The sequence below is a fragment of the Pseudopipra pipra genome, chromosome 19, assembly GCF_036250125.1.
Source record: "Pseudopipra pipra isolate bDixPip1 chromosome 19, bDixPip1.hap1, whole genome shotgun sequence".
In the NCBI taxonomy this organism is placed as follows: Eukaryota; Metazoa; Chordata; class Aves; order Passeriformes; family Pipridae; genus Pseudopipra; species Pseudopipra pipra.
This window is the reverse complement of record NC_087567.1, coordinates 6,404,070-6,420,407: the sequence shown is the minus strand read 5'-3', so window position 1 is coordinate 6,420,407 and position 16,338 is coordinate 6,404,070. Positions and strand designations below refer to the sequence as shown.

General features: G+C 45.5%; 1 protein-coding gene across 3 annotated transcripts in view; it reads left to right on the top strand.

The window, feature by feature from the left end:
* Positions 1 to 16,338, top strand: part of TMEM104 (transmembrane protein 104) — a 44,221-nt gene that overhangs the window by 8,972 nt on the left and 18,911 nt on the right. For 2 of the 3 annotated variants that reach the window (XM_064675919.1, XM_064675920.1), the window contains exons 7-8: positions 2,460 to 2,559; positions 3,327 to 3,435. In XM_064675919.1, the coding sequence (XP_064531989.1) occupies positions 2,460 to 2,559; positions 3,327 to 3,435 (209 nt within the window). The remainder of the gene's footprint in view (positions 1 to 2,459; positions 2,560 to 3,326; positions 3,436 to 16,338) is intronic. The other variant, XM_064675921.1, reaches the window with a different exon arrangement.

The window sequence follows — 16,338 nt, the reverse complement described above, 5'->3', positions numbered from 1 at the left end:
TGACTTGTGTCTGCTGCCTTGTGCTGAGAAACTGGGCCACACTGGGGAATTCTCAGCTCCAGGCACCAACCTATGTGGTTTCACAGCTCACAAATGTCTGGGTGGGTGTTCACTCACGATATACAAAGCATGGATCTAAACCCAGGGTGTCTCAGGGCTTTACAGCCTTCAGAGTGAAGGCTGGTGAAAGCTGTGCCATAGACCTCAAAGCCTCTGATTTCTAGTGAGTTCTCTGCTCCTTTCCCTTGACTGATTTTTATTTTCAGCAATCTGACAGGAGTTGAATCTGCAGTCCTAGGAGGTAAGCTGGGGATAAATCTCAATTTCAGACTGTCTGTTTTCTTAAAGGGAGCTGACTTAAGTTTAGGCTGCGAAGAGCCTGTGTGCTCTTTCGAAAGAGCTGGCTCTGAAGAACTGCTCTGTTTCTTGTTTTAATTTTTTTATTTTTTAATATGCAGTGTTGGGTGCTTTCTTCTGGGACCAAGTAGTCATTTATTGCAGTAATAGATTGCAGGCACATCTATCATACTGTTTCCTCACAGGAAGTCATTGATTTTCTTTTTTCTCCCTGTTTTGTGCCCAGTAATGAAAGTATTGATTGGGGAGGGTCAGCAGCAGTTTATAAAAGAACTGATGGTAAAGTCTTCCTGTCTTTGAGAAGATGAGTTTGGGAGAGGACTATCACCTGGACTTCCTACAGACAGGGAAGTCTGCACTGAAACAGGGATATAGTGTGTGCTGTTGGTACTGGGTGGTGCTGCTGTGGTTGTGTCAGCCTTATTTTGTGTGGGGAGGGCAGCTGAGGCCTGAGACCAGTGGAGATCCCAAAACAGAATCTGTCTGAGTCTGCAGTACTAAGCTTAGTGTGTCTGCAGTTTCTGTCCTATTTCAGATATTTTGTTATAACCTTCAACCCTTTTTAATGGGAAATTGGGGAAGACTGGTACGTAGTTTGTTGCTGTCTCCAGAACAGTGCAGAGACTCCTTAACTGTGAAGCCATCTTCAATCTTTCACAGAGCAAGAAAACAAGGGGGAAACTATATGGAATGATCTGACAATTTCTGTAATATCTCCATTTGTCTCTTTAGACAAACCAGGAACAAGTCTAGAGCACTGACTTAGTGCTGCTGTACAGAAACAGGAAAGTTTTCTTGCTGCTTTCCTGATACAGCCCCTTTTTAGGAATGTTTTATGCTAAGTAGGCTCAGCATATTGAATAATTCATTTAAATGAAGGAAAATGGCTATTAATGTTTCCTAACATCCTGAGGTCTAGGGGCAGTATGATGGCAAAACATGAGAAAACTTTGGGGCATCTAAGCTGTAGAAATATGAGTCTACATTCCTGCAGCAGTGTTGTCCTTGGTAGTTGTCACAGCTGTGAGTGTGAGGTGAGGCTTGCACAGGTGAATTGATTTGCTCAAGCTGCATTAGGATTAAGCATCAGCTGGCATCACACAACTTGAAAGTATGGGCAGGTTCCTTGAGCTGTTCTCCTTCAGTGTCAACTTCCTAAATGAAACAAATATGAGGCTTTTTTTCTGTAACTCACCTGTCTCTGAACTAAAATGTCTTCCAATTTGTTTTTCCTTGGTGAGATTTATACAGACTTGCTTGGAAGAAGAGAATCCTGTGGTCTCATCAAGCGTTTCTTTATCCCTGCAGATTTTAGCCCTCCACAGCAGTATCTTCTTGTGCCCCAGTAAGGCTGTTCTGTGCACCCAATTAATTTGTGCAAGTTTTTTTTAATCTGCTAGGTGAAGGCAGGGCAAGCTTTTTCTTTTTTTTTTTTTTTTTTCAAAAAGAAAAAAAAAATCCAAAAAATCAGTAGGGGCATGAACATCATATATGGTGGTGGAAGGGTAAGAGGGCTGAGATACAGAGTTTTAAAGCTTTGCAGAATTATACCTTGGCTCAAGTTGCCACTGGTAGGGAATCTTCCAAAGCAGCTCCATTTCAGCCCTGTGGAGTCTGAGCTCTGCAGGGCCAAGTCCCTAATGTGAAGGTCTTGCAGGTTTGCAAGCAGAGGATTTGGAATCAGCAGAGACTAAAAGCATCTTCTCTCTGCATTTCACTGTTTGTCAGATTGTGCTCACACTGAGTCTGAGAGCATCAGCTGGATGTTTGCCTGTGGCTGTTCCAAGCTGACAGCTTCGTCTGGCAGGTGACTTATGTGAGACCTGTTGGTCTTGACTGCAGGATGGGCTTGAACTAGAGGGTTTAGTGTCAGTGCCAGGTATTGAAGGAAGCAGAGTGGAGCTCTGAGGCCCCTCATGCCCCATCAGATCCTGTGCCATGGTAAGTTCCCTGAGCTTGGGTGGAGTTTGCTGCAGAAGGAAGGAAATTATGGAGGCAAATGGTGATTTTTAAGATCTTAAAAATTTTGTATATTTGAATTGCAGAGTACAAGAGTTTCTGTGTACTCTGCAGTATCTGGATAATATTTCCTTTTTCTGCAGTGGGTGTCAACCTCTTCTATTTCTGCATAATTATCTACCTCTATGGAGATCTGGCAATCTACGCAGCAGCAGTACCAGTCTCTCTCATGCAGGTGACCTGGTAAGTGTGCTTATTGCTGAGGGGTTGGATGCTAACAGGGAAGAGGGCAGGCTTTGGATTTGATGGGGTTATAAACCTCATTAGGATCAGCTCTACTTTCTGAAGAGTGAAGTGGAGAAATGACTCAAGTACAGCTCATCTCTTGAGGGTGGGAAGGTGAAGTTGCTCTGTATTCCCCACCCGAGTGCCTGCAAAGTAGCTGACCTGATTCCAGAGTCCTCGGGTGGGAAGCACTTTCAGCTTCAGTACTTGTAGACATGGAACTTGTTGCTTAAAAGTTTGATTGCAATACTCTGCAATATTTTAGCTTCTCTGTCTCTTTGGGTGAGGGCTGAGAGGTGTGATACTTATTAAGTCAGAGACCAGAGAGTGATGTTATGTGGACTTTGCACTGGACTGAGAGTGATGCCTTTCTCAAAGAAACAGATAATGAAAAAGAGTGGTTTGATCAAATCTGGGATGGGCTGGATTTGGACTTGTGTCTTGGAAATGGGAAACCTCAGTGATCTCTATATGACCTAAACTCGTCAGCTTGATGACTAAATGACCAATCTTGCAAATAACTGTAGGTAATTCGAGAATTTGCTTTTAAATGCCCAGTACTCAGTGACTTGCTCTGTTACACAGTCCAGAAAGCAGAATGAGGGAGAGTGTTCAGGGAGGGAGGGGAGGAATGGCCTCTGCTCATTCTTCCTTCTTGAATGCAGGAGAGGGGAAGACATCTGCTAGGAGTTAATTACTGTCTTTTGTTCTCCCTCCTTTCCCAGCAGTGTCACTGGCAACCATTCTTGTAGTGTTGGAGATGGCACAAAGTACAACGACACAGACAAGTGCTGGGGGCCAATTCGGCGGATTGATGCTTACAGGCTGTACCTGGTGAGTTTCTGGAACTGGGATGACCACTGTTGCCACTTAAACTTTGCTTCTAGTTATAAAGATTTTTTTTTTTTTCCTGTAGAGTTAATGTAGTTCAAGTGAACAACACAGTGTGAAGCTTTTGGTTCAATCTGGCCCTTTTGGCCATATACCTTCTTCCTGTTCTTGGTGACATGGCTGTGTGTGAACTTGTTGGCCATCAGAATGATCCTTATGGTTTTGAGTTTGAGTTCTGTCCGTCCTGTTTTGTAGTTTTATATTGCTTAAGCAGGTGAGATGTTCTTGCCAAAGGCTGGGCTTTTCTTCAGTGGGTTTTTCAGTGGCTGGCTAAGTAATATTCACTTGGGGGTAATTGTTGTCAAGATACTGAAGTATATTAAGCTCACTTGACTGCTTTAGAATATAAAATATCCTGAGTTGGAAGGGACCCACAAGGATCATTGAGTCCATTCTTCATGTGAATAAAATTGTTAATGCTGCAGGAGAATCTGCTGTTTAAAAGATGATGGAAACAGCCAGCTTAGACAACATCCAGTGCTATATGCTGCTTTAGTAATAGCTTTGTCTAGTTCAGGATTGTCTATTGCATCTATTACTGTGCTGGGGTTCTGCTGTGAAACCAGGGTTTTTCCCAAAGGATGATGAAATGGCTTTTCTAGATATTGGGGAGTGTTGAGTGCTCCTACCTGGAGACATGTCAGTAGGGCAAAAGGAAAAGAGGATGGGATGCCAGTACTGGATAGTGTGGCTTCTGTTAAGGGTCTTGGTGAGAATTTCAGGAACAAGGAGTGCAGGGAGTGAGGGTGGTTGTGTGTGCACAGAGAAATCCAGAGGTAAAGACTATTTGAGGCAATTTTGCAGTAAGTACATTTTGGATGTGCAGAGGATCACATCCCTGAGTACACTTGTTCCAGCGTTATTGCAAAAGTAAGAGCTGGGCCTTGGAAATATAAGTGAATGTCAAAGTCTACTTAATAATTTAAGAGAAATATTATTGCTTTATTAAATTGTGTCTTGGTCTGTTTCTTTAAAACTTCCAGAAGATTGAAGATTTCCTTCCTGAATTTCAATAATTCTCCCTGACCCAGCAGAAGGAGCTAGTCAGAAAAGGCAGACATGCATTAATTACTGCCTGCATCTCTCGGATATTATGTCTATAATTCATGAAGATAATTGTTGTTAGGACTTGCAAAATTAAAAAAATTAAGACTGTGTAAGCATTAGACTTGCAGTCTGTGTACATAACTCTCAGAGGAGCTTTTCCCTCTGCTTGTCTTGTGGATTTGGAGAATAAATATCTGCAAAGTCTTCGCTAGTGTTAATCCTTTCCTGCTCAGTGACTGGGATGAGGTTTCAGTGCTTTCCTCTTCTCCCCCTTAGAAGGACGGAGGGGTTGTTCGTGGGAGAACAGACCAGTGTGTAGTGGGTTACTGCTGGGGGGCAATTCTCACCATAACTATTTTCAGGAGACTGCTGGGTGTCAGCATTACCTTCAAGTGACTTTCTCTTAAGGTCTCTAATGCTTCTTACTGGGCGAGTATGGGAGTAAACTGGGACTTGTTCTACCTCCAGTTCTGCTAGTCCCACTCCCTGCTTGACCTGTGTGCTTTCATGCTCCAGAAAACAGAGATGATGGTGACTTCTCTAGGGAGAAGTAAGAGATGTAATCATTTATAAAGCATTCAGACCACAGTACTGACCACGTCCTTGAGTTTGGGCTGCCTCTCAAGTGGCTGTGATGGGTCATATTTTTCCCCCTTTATCCTGGTTAATATTTTCCCCACTGTCCTGTTTGCAATGTGGACAACTAGTGACCAGTTGAGCTCTTGAACTTTCTAAGAGAAACCTGGGCATGGGAGGGCAGGGGGAGGAAGTCACTTGACTTCAAGCAAAAAATTCAGTAGTAAACCATTGTCATTATCTCTACACATTTAGTCCAAGCTTGTCGTGTATAGAAGTAGAGTTTTGACCATGCAAGTAAAGCTGAAACTTGCTTGTCTGAAGAGGAAAAGGCAACATGACAGGAGGGGTGAAATGCATCAAGAGCACAGCTATTCTCTTGGTCCCAGAGGATCATACCCACAGAGAACTTGCTCTGTTGTCTTAACTTTCTTTTTTGAATTCTTGCTTGATGGAATAATTTGGGTTCCACGTTTCAGTGGACAAACAAGGTCTCTTTTTGCAGACTAAGTTCCCCTGTGGCAAGGGGACAGATGGACACTGTGATCCCAAAAGAAAACAGCTGAGTTTTTGGATCAGCCCTTTTGTCCTAGATGTCTGCCTCTAGTTTTCTTACCTCGTCCTAATACTGTATTTAGGTTAAAATGACTTTTAGGAGAAAGATGGGTGGATGTAACTGGAACCTCTTGCCCGTTCCAGTGAAGCAGTTCTCTGAATATGTAGTGTTATATTTCATACTCTGTGCATGACCCCACAGAAAACCTATTTTGGACTACCAGGAGAAATAATCTATTTGAGGTTTTCTGGGCAAATGATGCCAATGGGAGCTGTCTTGTGCCAAGTCCCACCAGTCTGCCAAAGACCTGTGCTGCCTTCCTCCTGTCGACTCTTTCTCTCCCAACACTGTGTCTTCTTTTCAACAAAAATAATTTCAAACATTTACTCTTCAAGCTGGGGATGGAGAGAGGAATAATGACTGACGTAAAAATCCTTTTTCACGCCTTATTGTCCAAAAAGGCCTCTGGAAGCTGTCTCTGCTCTGATTACTGTGAATGGAAGCTGAAAACTATGTACATAATGAGAATATTTAGACAGATTAAATTCTTCTCTTGAGACTTCCTTGTCTGTGCAGCATCTTTATTGCTGCTCCAGGATTTCACACCTAAGTGTGACTGCAGAGTCTTCAGAGACCACTAGGCCCCTATTAACCTTTGTCTGAAGAAATGGTTGTCTCGCTTCTTGTTTATAAATTGCTTTGGAAAATAAAGGTTTGCAAAACAAATAAGTGAAGGCAAGTGCAGGAAATATGTAAATAGACTTCTTCTCCTGTCCCATCACTTGCTGCTAGTATTTGCCTCCTTTTTGGGACGTTTACAGGGTGAGCCTTCCCATGCTGTTCCATGCCTGCGAGGGCAAGACCCTGCAGGGCAAATGGGCTGGAAGGAGGGCGTGTGTTGGGCAGCCCAGCGACCTTGTTGAAGGCAAGCACTGATCACAGTTAGAGCAGATCGATGGCTTTCTATCTTTGCTTCAGATCCATCACCACCCTGTCATGTCCTCGACAGCTGGAGTGACTCCCAAGTCCCTTGGCTGTCTCTGGCAATGCTGAGGACGGGGTTGTGTTCTTTCCCTGCTGAATTCACACTTCAGTGCAGTCACTTTATCATGCTCTCTGTAAGGTCCACGGGGCCTCTGCTGTGGAGGCTGTGGGGCAGGGGCAGTGGATTTCAGTTGCAGATCTTTCGTCATAATACTTTCTTGTCTGTCTGTTCCAGTGATGTAGAAATGTGACATGATAGCCTCTGTTTCTAGAAAGCAGATACTGAAATAAATAAGAGATTAAATCCTGGGGATCAGCAGCCATTCAGAGTGTCTGACCCAAACTGCTTTCATGACCTGGCAAATGACGCTTCTCTTCTGCACCAGGGCAGCTGTTGAAGTTAAAACCTTTCTTCTCTTCAGCCCTCCTCTTCTGGCAATCTGGGACATGGTGCCTTCCCATGATGGAAAGGAAATGGCTTAAATTCTCAAGGGGAGCCGTATGCCTTTGAGAAGAGGCACTGGCACAGGTACTCCTGGTAGCCTGGCTCGGTAGCGCGTCAAAGCTCCCAGGTGCATCTGTTCTGTCTGAGTCTCTGTTGGTTTTTTTAGCTGATTGGGAAAGGGACGCGGCATCCGCTTGTGCCGGTTCACAGATGCTGCAGTATCGCAGGCAGCCCAGCGGGTGCAGGCCGGGCGAGGATGGGAGTGCAGATGGTTTAATGGAGATTATCCCAGTTGGAAATGTGCTTGTGCGGTGAATAAAATGAGCGGGCTCGCAGGCGCTTACCATCCCTCTTCAGGAGGGGACAATGTCACCCCGGCCGACGCTCTGATCAGTGACCAGAGCGGGGCTGGGCTGCAGCTGCGGGAGGCTGTGCAGGGGGGTGAGGAGGAGGTAGTCTGAGGACACACGTACAATTGCTCAGTGCCAGCAGAACTTAATCGGCAAATGTGAGGGCTGTGCTGATAAGTGTTGATGTAGATCCCGTCCGCCGCGGCGCGGTGCTGCCTTCCCGGCCCGCTCCGGCTCTGGGCTGGAGCGCCGTGCTTTGTGCCGCCAGTGTACGTGCTCTGCTTCCCTCCTCAGCGTTTATCCTTCCCAGCTGTGCCTTCACCCTGCTCTGGGTAAAGGAAGCTCTGATTTCCGTTGTCAAAACGGATCTTTCCAGATGTGTTTACCTGCACTAGGGCAGTTTTATCGGCTTGTTCAGCGTGCAGTGCTTTTGTGGCCTGTCTGTGGTTGCCTTCTGGCCTCTGTAGCTTTATTTTTTTTGTGGGGTTTTTTGCTTTATATTTTGCTTCCTAGCAGTGCTATGAGAGGGGCCCTCATGGCAGTACTTGAACATCCATGCTTGATCTAAGCTGTCTCTTGCCAACTGGGAGCTGGAGCAACAGAGCTGGAGCAGTGCTGCGAGCAGAGTGCTGCTTCCAAGGGCACCTGGGTTTGCTCTGCTGTTCCCTTTGCAGCAAGTGCTTTTCCTCTGCCCTGCCTTCCTCAGCTGTGCCCTGCAGCAGCATCCGGTAATAAATGGGTCACAGCTGCTATCTCCTGGATATTTATTCTTACAGGTCTCAGTGTCTAGAGACCTTGAGAACCAGTGGTGGGGAAGGAACCTGCCTCACTGGCTGCAGCAGGGAGGGCTGAGTTCGCAGCACTTCAATGAAAAAGGCTTGGGGTGTTTGTCCTGGGCTCCCATAGTGAGCCAGTAAAAAGGAAGAAAAGCTAATGGAAGTTTATCCTGATGGTGTGAAGCCATCACCTTGTTTAAATAAATTGCTTAAACTGTAGCATTGTTGTGTTCTAGGTTACCTCAGCTTGCAGTAAGGATGCGTCAGGACTGGGGCAGAATTAGCATGTCACCCTGCATATCCTATAAGAAGTTATTCATGGTAAGACCTTCTTGCCAAAAATACCACATTATATTCCTTACCACAAATGCTTTGATGTGGTTTATTATGATACTGATATAGAAATAGAAACAAATGTGCAAAAAAGGCAGCTGTTACTTCTGTGCATAGATGCAGTTCTGAAAGCCTTCAAAACAGGGAAAAGCTTCTCAAGGATCCAGAATATTGTGCCATTACTGTGTACACAGGCACCCGAGTTTTGAGCCATTGCTCTGGCAGGAGACGAATTAGAACTGCATTAAGCATAAATTTCAGTAGCCCTAACTGTTACAGGTGCCTCTGAAATACAGCTTTGCTTGGCGAAAAGCCCAGTCTCGGGGGCTGATTGGAGTCTTCTCATGCCTCTCATCTAGTCAGCTTCCAAAAAGTGAGGTCAGTTAAGTTGTTGCTTTGGTCTGAAGTGGTTGAAGTAGTACAAGAGCCAAGTTCAGCTAAAATAAATGGTGTTTGGATGTGGGATGGGAAGACAAGTCTCAGCTCTTTTTATTGTGCAACTAATAGGTTGAAATTGGCACGCAGCCTTGTTAATATGGTATAAATCCTGCCTCCTTCATCCTGGTCCATTCTTCCATGGGCTCATCAATAAATTCTTTTGACTGCTCGCTCATCATATGCCTGTGACAGATGAACTGGCTCTTCTGGAGGTTCCCACAGCCCTTGTGTTTCCTAATGCAAAGGAAACTTCAGATAATAACTGCCCTTGTGACTAAGAGGTTCTTCCTGAGCTGGCAAGGAGGAGAGGCAGACAAGTGTGGTGTTGTGAGAATGAAATATAAACTTGTTTTACTAGTGACCTAAGAGCTGGAGTTCAGCTTCTGATGTGTGATTTTTCTTGCTTCCTTGTAACTGATGGCATTTTGAGTAAAAGAAACATCAGCCAGAAGGCAAAGCTCCCTGCTGCTAGGGCTGGATGGGAGAGTCAGCCTTTGGTACCAGAGTGAAGCAACTGCAAGACCACGGATTGAAGCAACTAGCATTAATGGATTAGCTTGTCTCTTTTCACTGGAAAATCAATAGTGCAGGGGACTGGAATGTGTTTTCTGTACAGAGCTGTCTGTTCACTTCACAATGAGAAGTGGGTTTTTCCTAAGTGGAGCTTGGGTTGTGCTGTCACTTGGATGCTGAGCTTTTCCAAAGGCCCAATCCTGTCCCTCTCCTGTCCCACCTCCAGCAGGCTGGCAAAGGCTGTCTGGAAGGGAACGGTGCTATGCTGCTGCTTATATGCCCAGCCAGGTGTGCTGCAGGGGCTACCAGCCCTTAAGAGAAGCAACGTGGCTGCTGTGATGGGCAGAGACCATTGGTGAGCTCAGACACACTTCTCTGTTTGCTTTTGGGCACTTCCTGCAGGTGGGAACTCACCAGTGGTGGCACTGGGCTCAAACCACAGCCCCTCTTCCCAGCACAGCCACCCTGGCAAGGCTGAGAGGCCATGCTGCTGCTTTCCCTGAATAAAGCTGTCCTTTGGAGTCAGCTCACTTGGACAGCAAGGCAGCAAAGCTGACACTGTTCTCTCCTGATACTGGAGACCAATCTCTCCCAAATAGGGCAGGTGTCAGAACTGATATTCATGATCACCCGCTCCCTACACCAAGTTGTAACGGTTTAAAAAGGGCCTTTTAAAATTCCTTTCTTGGACTAGACTGTTTCAGCAGACTCACAAATCTTTCATTTTCAGAACACCTGTAGAAAATAAGTAATAAATATCCCCTGTGCAGTGTTATTTTGTGCTGTGGTAGCGACACCATCCTAGAAACCAGAGTTGGAGAAGACCTGTTAAGTCAGCTAAACACTCCCCTGGGAAATGCAATATAAGCCTTTTTCTCAACAGCATATTTTCCAGTATTTTGCTCGGTGCTTTAACATCAGCTTTGTTTTTAAACAGAGGTCTGACCTTGCTGCCTGCCTGATTCACATCAGCATTTTCGAGTAAGACAGCAGTCTTGATCTCTCATCCCCTGAAATGATCGTTTAATTCCTTAATGTGCAGGTAGAAAGCACCAGGGCTGGAGAACTGTGCAGTTATGCCTCTTCAAACATTACCAGCGGCTGGAGATGAAAGAGCTCTGGACAGACTGGTATATCTTTATACTCCTAAATAAGTCTGCAACTTCTTAATATCATCCTAAATTGCGCTTTATGTCTGGGTGAGATCACTGACGCTCTTGTCCAAAAATGTGGATTTTTTGACTACATCAGCAAATCCCACACGTGGCTCATGCTTCTGTAAGCAGGACTATAAATACAAATAATGCAGCTGGGATTTATCTTGTAAGTTGAAGTCGGTATAATGCTCTGGGGCAGAGCTGATCTCCGAAGCCTGTTGCACCGGTTTGGTGTGCACTGTACAGGGAAGGCAGAGGAGAAGGCTCAGAGCAACAGACACCCCACTAGCCCCGGGCACCAAAGCTTTATGTCTTCTTTTGTGCTGCTGCTAAATAGCTACAGTGTGGGATGTTTCCTTCCCTTCAGGCAACTTCTCCCTGACACAGTGAGCCGGTTAATGCTGTCCCTGAAGCTGAATCCTCCAGGCAAGTGGAGAACCCTGTGAAACTCAACTGAGAAGTTCGTAGGGGAAGAAGTAAAGAGGGAAAATAACAGCCTTGTTGTGGGGCCACTGTAGGTGTTGTGGCAGACAAGTGGTTAGTGGCCTTCAGGAACATTCATCCTTGCTGAGCCCAAGTACCTCCTACCCCTGACAGCTTGTAGCTTGATATGTTTGCAGGGCCCTCTGTGCATCTGTGTCACGCTGGTCCACATCTTCCTCGCTTTGTGCTGTCTATCCCAGGGGTTTCTGTAGTCAATATAAATATTGTTGTAGTTGCCAATGCCCTGCCAGGAGAGGCTACGAATATGCAGGAATTTCGGGAAGTATCCGTGTATAAAGATGATGCCCTCGCACTTTGTTGGAGGGAACTCATTAATCTCTTGTACAGTGCTAATAAACTGGGCAGGCAAGGGACAGCTTCTCAAGGTCACCCAGTGTCAGGAAGGAGGAAAGCTCCACTCTCCTACCCTGTGGGAGATCAAAGCAAGCTGGTGGTGGGGGTACAGCCAAACTTGGCTCTGCAGCATCTCTGCTGCCCTTCCAAGTATCACAACCCAACCATTCAGCTCTCCTGCATCCATCCACTTTGCTGCTTCCCTCCTGCTTGTTCAGATGCAATTAGGAGATGCAGAATAAGGGGGAGCCAGGGGTCAAGGAGGCAGTAAAGTGATTACAAGATGCTGCAAACGGCTGTGCCATAAATACTCCAATGATGAAAAATTAGATGCCAGTCACCTCGGGGTTATTGCTGGCCTCTATCTTTCTCTTGTTGTGAAAAATGATAATGGAAGCGTATTTACCCCAGAGAGTGCAAGCTTGCCGCTGGCTGTGGTCCTGCACACCCCAGGTGTGCCAGGGAATGCAATCTTTGCGCTGAATGACTTTCTGAAAACACTTTGTGCCTGAATTCCTTCAATTTAAGTGGAGGAAGAACTCAGTATTCCAGTGTTCTTTCCAAAATGGAAAGTTTCTGGTGCTCAGAGATGGGCCAGCTCCAGAAACAGGCTGTGGCCCTCAGTGAGGGTGGGGAAGGGAGAGGAGAGCAGCACCCTCAGGTACTGCTTTGCTGTCTGTGGGCTGCTTCTGCCTTGGCCTCCCAGAGCTGCACTTAGAGGCTGCTCAGATGCTGGCTTGTTGTGTTGGATGCCCAGCAAGGTCAGAGCTTGTAAGGAGCTGGGACGAGTACACTTGTTTGCTTGCTGAGCAGTCAAAATCAAAACTTGGTGGTGGGCTGGAGCCTTTGAAAATCTATCAATAATATTTAGATCCACTGAAGTCAGTAGCTTTGGGGATACAAATCCTTCTTTCCATCTCTGGCAGAAGGTCTTCCATTTGGGAAGAGGCTCTGAGATCACTGTAGCACTGGAACCATAACAGGCAGCATCCAGCTTAAAGGGTACTGTGAGCGTGAGTAGGTCAAAAGCCACTCACTTCACTGGCAAAAACCAGCCTGGCAGCAGCTGAGGTCTTAGTTCCTGGAGGATATCTCCTCCCTGCCTGAAGGAATTGGGGGAAAAGGTGGGGGAAGGTTCCTCAGTGCCAGGAATACGCCTCCTGTGAGTTATGACTAAAAACCTCTGCCAGGTGTCCCGAGAGCGGCACGTTAATTACCGGAGCTGCTGTGGCAGCAGATGCCTGCTGTACCCAAAGCGTTACTGCCCTTGTTTCTTTATCTATAAATATTCCTTGTGGGATGTCTGGCAGCTGCATCCTCCCTCCATTGTGACTTCCTGACTCTACAGGGGATCTGGAGGTTAAAATCCCTCTTGCCTCCCAACTTCTTTGAGCAATCCTTGTTCTGTAGCTGGTTTATCTCTTTTCAACCAACTCTGAGCTTCATAACAGCTTGTCTGCTGATAACTTGCTGCCTATCACCACGGCCCCTGCTGCAGCCCTGCCTCCAGCCTTGAGAGGCTGTGGATTTTCAGCTTTATTTTTTTTTTTTCCATCTCTCTAAAAAGCTCCTTCCTGAACAATCAGACTCTTTTCATGTATTTATATTTGTACTGTCCACTGCAAGGGGTAAAGCTTTACCAAGGAAAACTTGGATCGCCGCCCTCACTGATGGGCCATCTGGCTCTCTAGCTCGAGATATGAGCTCATGCAGGACAGAAACATGGCCTTGTCACCCCAGTGAAGGGGAGGAGAGATGGCAGAGGGGACACAGTGCTCGAGACCCTTTTCCCTTGATATGTTTTATCTGAAAAGGACTGAGGCTGTGGCAGCAGTGACTGGAGCCTGCTGTGGGGTAGCACAACTTAAAGTGCATGCAGAGGAGCTACCAGAGGCTGCAGGTGTGTGTTGGAGCTGCTGAAATGTGATTAAGCTGTTTTCTCTATCTAGGAGTCCCAAACAGGTGTGGGGAAAGCACCTTGCATTTAATGTTTCTCTCCAAAGTCAGCCCTAAAAATTCTCTGAGGATGTGAATAGACACTCATTCCTAAGAAATCACTGAAGACAATAGGTTTGGTTCAGCCTTCCAACCAGGGGTAAAACCTCTGACTTGTGTCCATGCTGGTAAATCAAGTTTTGCTTTTTGGGCTTTTTTTTTTTTTATCCCTAGATGTGACACACTGTAGTGGAAAGCACCTGAGGTGGGAACAGAGCATCCCTGTTCTCCTGACATCTCGTTTGTTCTCTGTACTTGCGCAGTCTGGTTTTGTTGGATTGTTTCCTCTGTCCCTTCCAGGGCTCATCTGAGTTGTGAAATAGCTCTGAGCTCGGGGACGTCTTGCAGAAGCAGAGCGGGTGTCAGAGTTGCCACTTCTGACAGCATGTTAAGAAATGTCTGCTTTTTCCTGCCGTGCTCAAGGAGACTTTCCTTGAGCTCTGAATCAAACAAAGCTTCCTCTGGGAAGTGCTTGTTCAGTCTGTCAGCGTCATGCTTTGCTGTGGGAATGCTGTGTACCCACAGTCCTGGATCAAGCACCCAAACCCTCAGCTTTCCTGCCAAGGTGTCATAGTCTACCAAGGAGAGTGATCCATTTTGTTAAACCAGTGACTTTCTCATCAGATGTCAGCTTGCCCCCCATCAGAGTGGGGTTATTGCTGTGCTCTGTCTTGCGGGACAGAGGTACTATTGCTCAGCAGCTGTGAAATCTAAACATCGGTATCTGCAGAGGTGGAGTTGATACCATCCTAAAATGAAGCTTGTCTGAGATATTGTCTCTTCTGTCAAGGGGGTAAACAAGAACTCCAAGGAATGATTTGGTTTGGGCTGGGTTCTGTTTTTGAATGAGGGTGTGGAAGGCTGAAAGGAGGAGAAAAGGAAAAGGCAGGGTGGCTGGGGCCCAAAGGGAGATAGATATTTAAAGAGTGAGTGCTACAACATCTCTTTTACCTCTTATCTTCACATTAAAACTGAGGGATCATTGCCCCGTTATCTGGGACTTATTAACTTCTCATTGGTATGACAGCCCTGTGCTGCATAAATGCATTTATTCAAAAACTGTCAAACTTTATGCTCTGCTCCTGGTGCATTTGCTGTATTTAACAAGATTAATCTTCATGGTCTCACTTTGCTCAGGTAAATATCCTGCTTCTACCCAACCTGTCTGAACGCTTCCAGGTTCTGAATCAAGAAGAAGCAATAGCTACTGTTTTTAATTCACTACTTGGCAAGCACCAAAGACAGATGCAATTCTTACAGATGAGTTTGTGGAGCATAAAAACAAGCAAGTTCTGATGACAGTTATGAATGAGGCTGGCTTTTGAGATGGTCCTCTTGCAAATGTATGCAGGCACTAGCCATAATGCTGTAACTACTGCATCTAATACATGAATCAGTCACGTTTGGGATGCTAATTGTGCTTCCTGAGCTGTATTGGCTGCCTTTGTAAAAGCCACATGCTGGGAAGCAGATGAAAGCTATTGAATTGTACTGGTTCAGAGTGATGGATGGACCCTTCAGGTCAATAAAGAACCTGTTTGGTCAAACAGCCCTCTGACTGGCTTGAGGCATGTTTGTATGGTCTGAAAGACTCTTGGCATTAGCTGGCCATCACTTAGTGGTTGAGAGCTCTCTTGGTGGTCCTCTTGGCTGGAACTAAGCTGATAAAAACCAGCCAGATGTCCTATTAACGCTTGATCTTACTCTTTGCTTTTTTAAGATAAGCCAATAAACAAGGTTACATAACCAAGTTTTAGCATAAGAGCTTTAATAAAATATACTTTTAGAAATATATAAATATATATAAAAATATATTCCAGGCAATGGTAAGCCCTAGCTAGTTCCCCTGTGGCAAGAAGACTCGAGTTGACCAGCCTGCTTTTTCATTTTGAAATAGTGAGAGCTGACAGGTGCAGAGGCTGGGAAAGTGGTGTCAGCTGAGTTGCCGGCTCAGAGAAGCTCCCAAACCTTGGTGCCTGTACTGCTATGGCTTGGCTTGGTGGGAGGAATGGATTTGAAGACCCTCCCAGGGGTTGAACAAGCTGGTGTGCTGCTTGTGGCTCCTACTAACCTGCAGGGAAGAGTGTAATCCAGGGTGACAAGCTGCTGTTCTTTCTTCTACCCTCATTGACTTCTCATTTTCTGACTGGAAATGTCAGTATAAGCAAGAAAAACAGTGGTTTTTCAGACACTAGCATGCTGGATCTTCATGCTGTTTTTCAGCATAAGAAAGGAAGGAAAAAGAAAGGATTTTACATTTATTTGCTATGTGTGGGTTCCACATACCCTCCACTATGAGCCTGGGGACTTTTCTGGCCTTTCCTGTTCAACGGAGGAGTTTGGACAGAAATTAGGGAATCACTCTTAATAGGCAGCCCTGTGCAAAAGCACTGTAAAGGTTTCTCTCTGCCATCCTGTGAATATGTACAGTATTTAATAGGTCCAATTCTCCTCCTTGGCCAAGGGAAGCATTCCTTTACCTCCTTTGAGTTTAGCAATGAATCAGCCACATGTACCTGTTTGTTTCTAATACGAAACCACTTCATTAGTAGAAAAATCTTTAATCAAAGTAGACTATGGTCATTCTGCCTTGGGTTAATTTGCTAAATCTTAGGAAAAGAATGATAAACTCCTAGAACATATCTTGGCTGGCTCAAGAGGTGAACTGGAAAACTTGAGAGAGCTTTTTGATGTGTTGGGATCTGCATATTCGATTTCTGGCAGGGATGACTGGTGCAGGTTTCTATGTAGGTTTTAGATAGTTCGAATTATATGTGTAGTGAAGCACCCTGTAAATTATTTCCCTCTGGGAGAGACCTGATCTTGGGAAACATCAGGT